Source organism: Balearica regulorum, chromosome 1, assembly GCF_011004875.1.
Source record: "Balearica regulorum gibbericeps isolate bBalReg1 chromosome 1, bBalReg1.pri, whole genome shotgun sequence".
Taxonomy (NCBI): Eukaryota; Metazoa; Chordata; class Aves; order Gruiformes; family Gruidae; genus Balearica; species Balearica regulorum.
Genome location: NC_046184.1, coordinates 69,453,293 through 69,465,423, shown reverse-complemented (window position 1 = coordinate 69,465,423; position 12,131 = coordinate 69,453,293). Strand labels below are relative to the sequence as shown.

General features: G+C 38.0%; 1 protein-coding gene across 14 annotated transcripts in view; it reads left to right on the top strand.

Annotated features, from left to right (window-relative positions):
- MICAL3 (microtubule associated monooxygenase, calponin and LIM domain containing 3) overlaps positions 1-12,131 on the top strand; it is a 164,261-nt gene that overhangs the window by 55,644 nt on the left and 96,486 nt on the right. For all 14 annotated transcript variants that reach the window (XM_075757221.1, XM_075757211.1, XM_075757201.1 and 11 more), the window contains exons 3-9: positions 5,890-6,097; positions 7,564-7,680; positions 8,377-8,478; positions 8,851-9,006; positions 9,584-9,684; positions 10,357-10,614; positions 11,211-11,326. In XM_075757221.1, coding sequence (XP_075613336.1) covers positions 5,890-6,097; positions 7,564-7,680; positions 8,377-8,478; positions 8,851-9,006; positions 9,584-9,684; positions 10,357-10,614; positions 11,211-11,326 — 1,058 coding nt within the window. The remainder of the gene's footprint in view (positions 1-5,889; positions 6,098-7,563; positions 7,681-8,376; positions 8,479-8,850; positions 9,007-9,583; positions 9,685-10,356; positions 10,615-11,210; positions 11,327-12,131) is intronic.

The window sequence follows — 12,131 nt, the reverse complement described above, 5'->3', positions numbered from 1 at the left end:
ATGCTTAGAAATTTCCAATTTTAATTTGAAAATCCTTAAAAGTGTCTCAAGAAAAGTGAACTTTCTTGCCAATTTGGCAAAATATTCTATTTACCATTATTTAGAAAGTAATCACTTGTATTCCATGTTCAGAGAAAAAAAATGCTGTGGAAATTCATACCAATTCCTTTTAAAAGGTTGGTATGTGTGGTATTTACTATGGGAATTCCTGCTTTTATGCAGACACACCCCCACCATTTTTTAACCTGAATTATTGTGGACTGGTATTTATGTGCTGCACCCTTGTTGGTCTGTACGGTATGAGCTTATTTATTTGTTTTGTTGTTACGGAAAATGATTCTTTATATCATTCATCAAAGCATGAATGGAACAGGTTACTTTTTGTAAATAACTACACACTCTTCCGTTTTTAAAAAAGGAAGATAGTGCAGAATATGATAAAATTAGAACAGGATTCTGTCCTCCTCCTTTGAGGACCGTAGATGCTGCTGCTTCTCTTGAATATTCACCTTCTGTGAGAAAGAAATATCTTAATAGGAGGAATTAATGACAAATTCCTCAGTAGACAACTGAGAGGGAAATATATCCTGTTTAGGATGTGCCAGTCATTTCAGATCTGTGGACTGAAGTTTAATTCCCAACTAGGTATTAGAAAGTTACGTTAGTTTCTTGGTTGTTTATTCTGTTTCACTTTCCAATGGCCATTTTCATATGGATGGTGGCATTTATAATTAATTACTATAATAACACTTGGCAAAATTACTAGTGAACCAAGGTCCACTTGTCCGAGGTTTTGTAAAGGTAATGCTTTCCTCAAAGTTTATATTTGGTACATCAGATTATAGATAGCAGGTGCATATAGATTACCTTGGGAAACAATAGAACAATTGGGCGCTAGCTTCAACACTCCAAAAGTCCAACCACTGTTAAGGTTTATATTTTTTCAGGCAGTATAAGAAAGGATGGACTTACAGGAAGATAAATGTAGTGATTTTTGTGTATATTTGGGATTAAACCTTCCAAGCACTATGGACATCATGGGGAAAAATTCAAAATTGTCTTTTCTGAAAACTCGACTGCACTTTGCTTTCACTGGATTCAGGAATTGGACTTATTTTGAATGAAACATGAATGGTAGAACAGAAATAGGGTGTTGAAGGCTGTGAAATGAAGACAGGTGGCTTGTGTTTCAATGAGAGACTGAGCAAGCTGTGGAAGAATGTAGAGGTATTTTAACTTATTCGAAGTAGTAGACTGAGAGAGTGATTTTGTATCTGGACTCTGAATATATCTTAGTGGGGAAGACTGTATTTGCTAACACTGAAGAAAAGGTTGCATCAATAATAGAGATACAACACTAAAAGAGATTTAGTGGAAGAATAAGTTTATGACTTTGATAGTCCTTGATTATGAGGATGTACCAAAAAATAGACATGAGTGGAGGTTGACATCCAGCTATAAAAGACATTCAGAAAATGGATTGTGACACTTGTCTAGAAGGGAAGTGGTGAGGTGAGTTTAGAAGGCCGTTAGAGCTCCATTTTATCATGTTTGACTTCAACTGACAGCTAGGCAGCCATGAGGAGATGTCAGAAAGGTAGAGATTTTAGCTTGGACAAAAAATAGTCAACGCTGAGTTAGAAAAGTTCTGTGAATCTACAGCACTGACAGGCTGATTGAACCATTGCCTGTGAATGAGGTGATGCAAAGGCAAATTGTAGAGTAAGATGGTAGAGATGACGGACGAAGTCCTGTGGGAAGTTGGTGGTGAGCGGAATGGGAGAAATGAGGGAAGTCCTTCAGACAGTGCTCTGAAAGAAAAGCTGGGGTACTGAGTCTGAAAAGAAATCAGAAAAGGACATGCCTTCAAGAAATACGTATAGCCAACTGTCTATAAAACATCTCTTCAAGTGCAGTGGAAAAGTGGGTAAAAGGGGTAAAGTATACTGTGAGTGATGTTTCATTAAAGAGTCTGCCAGAGGTTTTGTATAATCTGAAAGCTTGGCCTATTTTGTGCACCAAAGCCAAGCTAGAGAGAGTTTAATGATGAGAGAGAAACCCCAGAACTTGCTCGTGTTGTTGTGAAGGACCAGAGGGGTGGGAGGGGGAATGATTGCAGTGGACATGTCAGTCATCACGCTGGACTGGCCTCTACTAGAGGAAAGGGAGGGCTTATTCTGTAGCTGCTTTCCTGTGCAGGTGACAAGGAGAAAAGAGAGTAAAGAAAAAGCAGAAGGGGAGTGGAGGCAAGCCAGAGAGTAATTTGCCAGTGTTTCTAAGAAGCTGTTGGTGAGATGCTGTATGGAAACACAAGTAAAAAGGGCAGATGGTGAATAAGTTAAAGGTGGCACGCCCTCTGCCCCCACACAGAAATATATAGGACTGTGGATTTGGGACTCATGCCATTTGGAGTAGTGAAATTAGTAGCTGAGAGAAAGTGAAATTTAGTTTGGTTTTTTTGTGTTAGAATGTCTTAAAGAATAAATGATAAATAAATGATGATATGTGATGATAAATGGTCTTTGAATGGCTTTATATATAAAGTTTGTTGAAATTGTTAATGCAAAGAAATGATAAATATATGCATTCTTTTTATATTTTCATATATGTTTCTGTTAATTACTTGTTTCCTGTCCTAATGGAATCTGCCATTAAATGTTTATATGTAATTCCTAAGAAATAATCAGTTATTCTAAGTAGAGGCCTTTTGAGAACTGTATCATATCTGATGTTTCCTGTCTCAGTTTTATATTCTGATGTTACATGTAGTTTGCAAACCACTGATTAAAAAATATAGAAATTTAAGTGTGCATGTGGAGATGATAGAATGTAAAATAAATATTAGGGTTTTAGCCGTGTTATCAGAAGAGAAGTCAGTCATTTCTTCAGAAAGCTCAGCTTCTATACACTCGAGGATATACCAGTTTTGAAGTTCTTATCCTCTGTAGCATAGCTCTTACTTTCCCATTTAAAAATTGGTTGGGGGTGAAATGCTGTGACTGGAATTGGGTGGTAGTTAGGCCAGCGTCATATGGCCAGCGTCCAGGTTAACCAGAATTCAGATAATCAGCATTCATGAAAGCAAGACTTGGATGCGATGGGTTGTTCAGATGTAAATAGTTACAAATGACGCTCTCTCTCCATTGGTTATACAGAGAATACAGGATTTCAGTTTCCATTTAATGTTCCATTGCCATGGTGTTGTTACTGAAAACTTAATATAATCTGTCTGAAAGATCTTGAGCAAGAAGTGTTTCTGAGGGGTGAGACAGCTTTAGTGCATGGAGTTGCAGCAGTTGCCTGGAGTTATTGAGGGGAAAGGGAACAAGGAACAGCATTAGCTACCTTTATTTACTTGGCTGTACTTGGCATCTCATGTAGTTACTGCTGCCTGTGAGAGTATCAGAAGGTAGGTTTCTATGAGAGATCTGAAACTGAAAGAAGTGTTAGAGGTGGAAAAGGGAGCAGAATCTTTCCTTCTGTTTTGAATTGTGCTTACAACTCACTGTGTTTTATAACAACTTAATTTAATGTTTTTGTGATGGTAAAAAATAAGGGCAACTTTGGCCATGAATTACTTCACAGAATATCATATATTTTACATCTAGAGAGTCTTAAACAGCTTGAACACTGTGAGTTTTGGGCCCCTCTCTACAAGACAGACATTGAGGTGCTGGAGTGTGTCCAAAGAAGGGCAACAAAGCTGGTGAAGGGTCTAGAGTGCAAGTCTTATGGGGAGTGGCTGAGGAAACTGGGGCTGTTTAGCTTGGAGGAAAGGAAGCTGAGGGGGAAACCTTATCACTCTCTATAGTTACCTGAAAGGAGGTTGTAGCGAGCTGGTTGTTGGTCTCTTCTCCCAAGTAACGAGCAATAGGATGAGAGGAAATGGCCTCAAGTTAGCCAGGGGAGGTTTAGATCGGATATTAGGAAAAATTCCTTCACAGAAAGGTTTGTCAAGCACTGGAACAGGCTGCCTGGGGAAGTGGTTCAGTCACCATCCCTGGAGGTATTTAAAAGATGTGTAGATGTGGTGCTTAGGGACATGGTCTAGTGGTTGGACTTGGCAGTGTTAGGTTAACGGTTGAACGTGATGATCTTAAAGGTCTTTTACAACCAAAACAATTCTATGAACCCAGTCTCTTTGAAGATAGTAGTTGTCAGATGAGCAAAATTATTACCTGAATAAATATTATATGCTCAGCTAATTTTCTTACAAGTTTAAAATAGAAAGATTAAGTGGTGGTTGAGAGTTGTACTTGCCCACAAAGAAAACAATATTAAATTGGAAAAATGTAATAGATCCCAGTTGTTTATCCCTTTTAACAAATGACAAGTTGGACAGCTGTTCAATATACAAGTCTATTTTGGAATTTAATAGCTCAGTGGTTGGGCTTGCCTTTTCTCCCACATGCCTTCAGGTTTCTGAAGCTACTAAAGAAGCAGTGCTGTTGTTCTTCCCCTTCCTTTTCCTCTAGACTTGGATTTCTGCCCTGGGATTTATGTGACTTCTTATCTTACACAGTAGTTTTACTTTGAAATTTGCATGTCAGTTGTTATGTCGTCACTGCTGTAACTTGTACTGTTCCATTCATCATTCAGGCTTTATATTTGCAATTTCAGAACATTTGCAGAATGAATGGCCCAGTGAATAACTGGTGAAAACGTGGTGACCTGTAAAAATTGGCATATGGGGATGAACAACAGAGAGCTTTGCTTTGGAACAGGCTGTTTGTCAGAAGGTTGGGTTCTGGTTAAGATTTAGCATACTTAAGAATTTCTCAAAGAGCTTTGTTGTCCAGCTATAAGGATACGTAAGGATCTGGAAAATACTCACATGGCAGCAGCAGTCACCACTGTAGCAAGGTCTTTATTTTGTGGTTCTGGTTTATACTCAATAGAAATCAAAGTACAAAAATGATATGACAAAATGGACTGTGTACTATAGTCCTGTGAATGCACGTAGCCATCCCGGCTTTCTTTGTGCACCTCAGTTTCTGTGCGTAAGAAGTGTCAACTGATTATCTTGACTTTTTAATCTTAAAAGAAATTACTGTATCGTTTGTTTCTCAGAAGTACTTCCAACACTAGATATGCAAGTATTTTACATTCTCAAGTTGTTTATTAGCCTCTGATAGTGTTTGTGAGAGGAATGGAAAAAGATCTGAGAAGATGCAAGACCTTTGATATGACAAAAGTTAGGTTGGAGAAGTCATATTTTGATAAAAGTTGTCTAGTCACACAAAGTTTGTATTTATATTATATTTACTTTCCTGAAGTTTCCTTTGCTGCAATAGTAGAAGCACCAGCATAGGCATAAGAGTGCTCTGACTTGACTATTGTCTGTGCTACTCTAAATGATGATGTTTATAAAAACACCAGCATCTCATGTATTTATCTGCCATAGCCATTGCTATGGTACTCACTGATGATGAGGAATTTTTAGTGTTACTGAAGATTTTCTCAAGAAAGGCCACCTCAGGCTTTGGAAGATGAGAGGAAAACTTGTCATTACCTTTATTTTAAATTTTTTTTATTTTTTTTTTAGGAAAAATTCAATTGATGGAATGGGGGAAGGAAAAGCCTTCAGAAATATTGCTGTTTTCCAGGTGCTTACATAGCTTGGAGAGTGCACATGGGCAGCTCTTCTTAAACAAGGGTTCCAAACAGGCTGTTTACTGCTCTGTGATATGCTTTATTTTCAGGTTGCGGTTACTGCTTTAATGTATCAGTGGTGGGGCATGGCAGGTAACAATAGAAAGACTGATCTGAATTTTCAGCTTATGTTGCTCACAAAAAGCACTTCTAAGAGCTGTGGGATGCTTGGAAGCTGTGGTAAAAATATCTTTTTACTCCTAAGACTGTAAAGTTACTCTGCTGGTTGTTTTGCAGTGTCTGATAATTGGGGCTGGACCCTGTGGCCTTCGTACAGCCATCGACCTGTCATTCCTGGGAGCCAAGGTGGTGGTCATAGAAAAGAGGGATGCCTTTTCCCGCAATAACGTGCTGCATTTGTGGCCGTTCACCATACATGACTTGAGGGGTCTTGGCGCCAAAAAGTTTTACGGCAAATTCTGTGCAGGGTCCATAGACCACATCAGTAAGTACAGCCGCTGCTAGACATAGCAGCACTGGTTCTTCACAGGGGGAAGGTGGGTGAGGGCATGGGGTAACTCATTAAAATTCAGTCTGCACCGATCACTGCTCTCAAGTCCTTATGGTACAATTCAGTCTCACCTTTGCATAGCGCATTTTGGGCTAGACCCCGATATGAAAGAAATACGTTGCGCCATGAGATTATCACACATGCAATATATATCTATCATGTTACACTTCTTACTTTCTGAGGCATATCTTTTTCCTATGCTAAATAGTACATTTAAGGTTGAAACTTTTTTTTAATGGATAATTTTCCTATTTTTGCTGTTACAGTCCTGCAGCTGCTACATTATCTGTTTCTCTTGAGCGTTGTAAGCGACTTGTAAAAAAGAAAAATTACTGTGAATGCTTTTGAACATTCTTGTGAATGTTGATCTGGAAAAAGGAGGAACAATTCAGCTTTGATTTTTGGAAGAGCGATGAAGATATTTTCAAGAACACTGTCAGCCTATGAATAAGTTTTGATTAAATAGAGGTTGACATATTTGAGAAAAATTTTGATGATTCTCAAATTCTGAGAAATCAGTCTCCTTTGAAAGCTGAATGCTTTGGTGGAACAGGAGTTAATATTTTCCAGCTTTTTTTTTTTTTCCTTTTTTTTTTTTTCCCTCCTTCTTCAGAAATTGACTGAACATGGCACAGCCAGGTTTTGCCCACCAGTCTCTGTTCTCCACTGGACATAAGTGAGAAGTATAAAGTGGCACAAACACTGCTTTTTTGTTTTTGGCAATGAACGGTAAAACTGGAAGATCTTTGCAATTTCAGTCTTGCAGATTGCTTTTTCCCTTCCAATTTCTTGTCTTTTTTATTCTTCTAGTACTTTATGCATGTTGTCGTCTTTTGTATCTCAGCACAGCTGAAATTTAGTGTTGAGATGTAGCGTTTTTTTAATTTCAGAATCTGAAACATGACAGTAAGGTTTCTTCTTTCAAATTAATAGTTTGCACACTGTCATTTTCGTACCTGCTACCTACATTAACTGAGGAGCAAAGGTGAGGAATTTACTGTGCCCTCACTAACCCAAAGGTGTTAGGATGAAGTTGCAGATCAGTATTACAGCTAGGTTGATTGCAAGTGCAGTCCTGCTTGTGCTGTCTTCCCTCTCCTGCAGTGCCTGGTCTGGTTGTTTCCATTGTTGCTGCTGATCTGAGGACTGAAACACATTAAAAAAAAATAATTTTACTTTTTATTCTTTGAACAGGGCTCAGGTTGCAGCTATATAGAAATTTCTTGGCATGCTGTGATATTACACACCAGTGCTGCCTGGATGAAGTGCTGGCAACACAGTAGGAAAAAGAAAGTAGCAGCTGGCCTTTAAATCGGTTTACCAGTAATGTCAGACAGAGATGCGTGGGCACTTGTGCTCTTTTTTTTTTTTTTATTTCTTTATCATCTGCTTTTTTGCAGGTATCCGTCAGCTCCAGCTTATCCTTTTGAAGGTTGCCTTGATCTTGGGAATAGAGATCCATGTCAATGTGGAATTTCAGGGGCTTGTTTACCCTCCAGAGGATCAGGAGAATGAAAGCAAGTAACATTGAAATGGGTAGTAAAGGGGAAGTTATGGTAGGATACAGAGACTCCTGCTCCTTAACCCTGCTTAAGTCCTTTCCTCGTGCTCCATTAACAAGAGTAATTATTAATACACTTTTGTTGAATTTTTAGTAGGATTTAGTCTTTCTAGTGACAAATCCAAATTAGTTACTATATAAAACAAAATCACTAGAAGTGCAACACAGAAATAGACCACGACACAATAGATCATATTTTTTTTATGATCTAAAATATTTCAGCCTATTACACTTAGAAGATACCTTTTAAAAACAACTCCTTTCCTTGCATTCACTGAAGATATTTATATCAATGAATGATCAATGTTATGCTTTTTATATCTTTGTGAAACCTGTCTCTGATTGCCATGGGAGATGATGGCTTACTTGTTTTTTTGGCATCCTATTAATTGGATAGTGGAGAAGCTATAAAGGTTTTAGTGAACCTTAAAGGTAATAGTCAACAGGGTTTTACTGGAGCTGTCTCTACCTCTGATTCACGCAAAGTGACTGTGCAAGTCAGCAATAGCCCTGTCAACAATATAGCTGTCCTGCAGTGTATCTTTACTGACGATGTAAGGAAGGGATTCTGGATAGTAAGAAGTGGTTTTATGGTTTGTTTTTTTTATTATGAACACTGTTTATATTGTCTTAACTTGGAGTTTATCAACAGGAATAGGTTGGCGTGCATTGGTCCACCCAAAAACCCATCCAGTATCTGAGTATGAGTTTGAAGTAATCATTGGAGGGGATGGCAGGAGGAACACCTTAGAAGGTAATGGTGTGTCCGTAATTCACTTTCAAATAGGATAATTCTTTCTACGTTTTTTCATTGGTTGAGTAGTGTTGTAGCTCTTACTTTTGGAAGTAGGAATTGAAGTGTTGAACATTTTTCTGTGTAGTAGAGAGTTCTATCTTAATATTTTTGATGCAAGTTGCAAGCTTTGGAAAAGAGGAAAGAGAGGGGACCTTTGTTCCTAAACAAGAGCTTTTATTTTTCTGATGAATTAATTGTTGCTTTCTTTCTGGAGGAGTTTCATCAGACACACTCTCTCTTTATTTTGTGAGGGCACCTGTCTATGGCATGCTGAGTGTTCTCTGAAGATATGCTCTATTTTTCGGTTTTACTACTTTATCCTTCCCCTAGGGTTTCGCCGAAAAGAATTCCGTGGTAAACTAGCAATTGCTATCACAGCAAACTTCATCAATCGCAACACCACAGCTGAAGCCAAAGTAGAAGAGATCAGCGGTGTGGCCTTCATATTCAACCAGAAGTTCTTCCAGGATCTACGAGAAGCCACAGGTTTGCCAGCAATTGCCAGATTTCCAGTGAAAACTATTTCTCTCTATTATTACAACTTGGTAACTCAGGTATCATGTTTAATCAATAAACGAACATCATGTACAAGGAAGTCAGTCATTCCTGTCTCTCTTTGAAATCTGACTTCCCCATTTTTACAGCTGTTCTATACAGCTGTACAAAGCAAATGTGTATCATTCAGATATGTGTCATTTTTGTTCAGAAGTAGAGAACTTATTTCCCTGTAGGTTTTCAGGAAATCTGAGCCCTAAATAGGAAAAGTCTGAATCCTGAGTTCAGTTTCCTGCACTTCATATCTGAATGTAAACCTTAGAGTGATGATAAATATATTTTTTAAAGGAGGTAGCTATATGCAGGTGAAATGTGCTGTTTGTGGTTTTGTTGAAGATTCATATTTTAAAGTCATGAAATCATCAAAAGCATGGGAGAAGGCTGCTTGCATTCTCTCTCTAAGGCTTTCTAACCACGTAGTTTCAATTTACTTTCTTCTGATAGAGCTTGTGTTACATGTAACATGTAACTTGTTCCTTCACTACTGTGTCTTTTGTTCTGTCGCAAGGTATTGACTTGGAGAACATTGTCTACTACAAAGATGATACACACTACTTTGTCATGACTGCCAAAAAACAGAGCTTGCTGGAAAAAGGAGTGATACGGCATGTGGGTATTAACTTTTCTTATTCTCTCTATAAACTAAGATTTTGGTACAATTTGCTTTCAGTATGCAGGGAAACACTCTCTTCTTCCACCACATAATGTTTTTATATAGGTGTATTTTAGACCACAAATATATGTGGTTAATGACCTTCTGAAATATTTTTGGCTATCAGAAGAGTGTTACAAGATCTATCCTCTCCAAATTTGTATTCCTTTGTAGATTTGGTGGTTTCTTTCATGTTAAGCTAAAATATACTTAAAGAACCATTGATAGCTTAGTTGAGCTTCCCTCATTTTATGGGAATGAAACAACAGGGAGTGAAGAAAGTATTGGAAATATATCTAATTCTCACAGAAGCTGATTTAAAAGTAGGCCACAAATGAATAAATAAGGATTGAGGTCTTGTGCCTTGTGTCTGAAGTGTGTGAAGAGAAATGCTCAGAAGTTTCTTAGCCCTTTCACAGCCAGAAATGCTGGTAGGACTGATCACTGTTTACAATAAAAGATTTACAAATTTTCTCTTGGAAGCATAAACACAGATAGGAATGAAAGGAATTAGAGGGGAAACCTGTATCAGTGGATTTGTAGGAGTTTTAATGCCAACTATTGTATATACCGGTCTTAAAATAAACTGGTAATAAAGGCTATTTGACTTCTCATTTTCTTTTTGGCAGGATTATGCTGACACAGAGTTATTACTCTCACGGGAGAATGTGGACCAGGAGGCTCTGCTAAACTATGCCAGAGAAGCAGCTGACTTCTCCACTAATCAGCAGCTGCCATCCCTGGATTTTGCCATCAATCACTATGGTCAGCCAGATGTGGCCATGTTTGACTTCACGTGCATGTATGCATCGGAGAATGCAGCCCTGGTGCGAGAGCAGAATGGCCACCAGTTACTTGTGGCACTGGTTGGGGATAGTCTCTTAGAGGTTTGTGTTTTAAACTTATCATGTGTAAACAGTGAATTGAAGCATAAGCACAAGCCATTGCACCCATCACCAAAACATGCACTGCCTATAAGATAGTTACTATAAGGAAAGCTGCTGTTTATTGTATAATAAAGTGGAAGGTTCGAAGGAAGGGTAGGCGTGTTAGGAAAACAGAATATTCAGGATGGCAGTGATCTTGCTTAATAAAATGTGTGCAGAGATTTTTTTCTGAAGTTACGTCTGTTTCATCTGCTTCTTATTGGGACAGTTAGATTCTCTACAGAACCTACCGTAGGCCTGTTAATAATTAGCATTTTGCCATTGGTTAAAAAGTACAGTCTTTAAGAGGAGCTGTTAAGGCACTGCAGGCTATGAATTGTTGTTGTAATCAGAGGAACATTGGCTTTGGGGGAGCTCATGGGCAATTCACCATACATATGGCTTCCTCTAGCCCAGTGGGAGTAGAGCTTTGAGCTAATTACTGAGCTATAATTTCCCAACAGATTACCATTTGAATATATTCTTGATATTTGTTTAAGTTTTTCCCTAATTGATGCTCTTCCTTTCTCTGCTCTTTTTGTGAACTGTAATATTAGCCGTTCTGGCCAATGGGAACTGGAATAGCCAGGGGATTTTTGGCTGCGATGGACTCTGCTTGGATGGTACGAAGTTGGTCACTCGGAGCTAGTCCTTTGGAAGTTCTTGCAGAGAGGTAATGAGGAAAATGAATATACTTCTAGTTCTAATCTAATCCTCCAATGTCTCATCACTAATTCCCATTTCTCCTACTACAAATATATAGACAGAATGGGAGACACAAATTGTTACTGTTTTTAGAGGATGCTTGTGGATATAATTCAATCAAAGAACAAAATTCCTAAGGAGCTGATAAACTGAAGTATATTTATAGAGGAATAAGAAATGTTGCAGTTGTTCTTGGTCCTAGTTTTAAAAGCAGATTACACAAGAAAAGTCTTTTTTTGGTTCTTAATGATACTACATGAAGAACATGAGCCTGATTTACTGTCACCAGCTTTGCAATAGCAAAGCAGATAAAGGTGTAGGTGCCTTTAAAGTACCAGAGACAAAAATTCTTGCCATCCCCTGTTATCTTGTAAACATCTTTTATGATTTTCTTTCAAGAAAGCTAAGACCTCCTTTTATTTCATGTTCTTCTAAATTGATTACTTAATTTCATATAAGCCAAACAACATGTTCTGTTTCTTTAGAGTACTGAGTTCTTGATGTTTTTATCATCTTTGGTTGAGCATTGTTTTGGTGACTCAAGTCTTAGTGATCAGAACTTGGGTAATTAAAAGATGAAGGAAATAAAAGCAAGGTTTAACAGAACCTATTTTAAACTTGAGCCACTGCAGCTTCTGACCATCAGGAACCATAGTATCATTTTAAAAATTGTAAAAAGGGCGCAATGGATATTTAAAAATCCATTTGTATGAATTTAAAAAAAATTATGAAGATGATAATGTTGAAGTTGGAGCCAGACTTCCATCACCTTT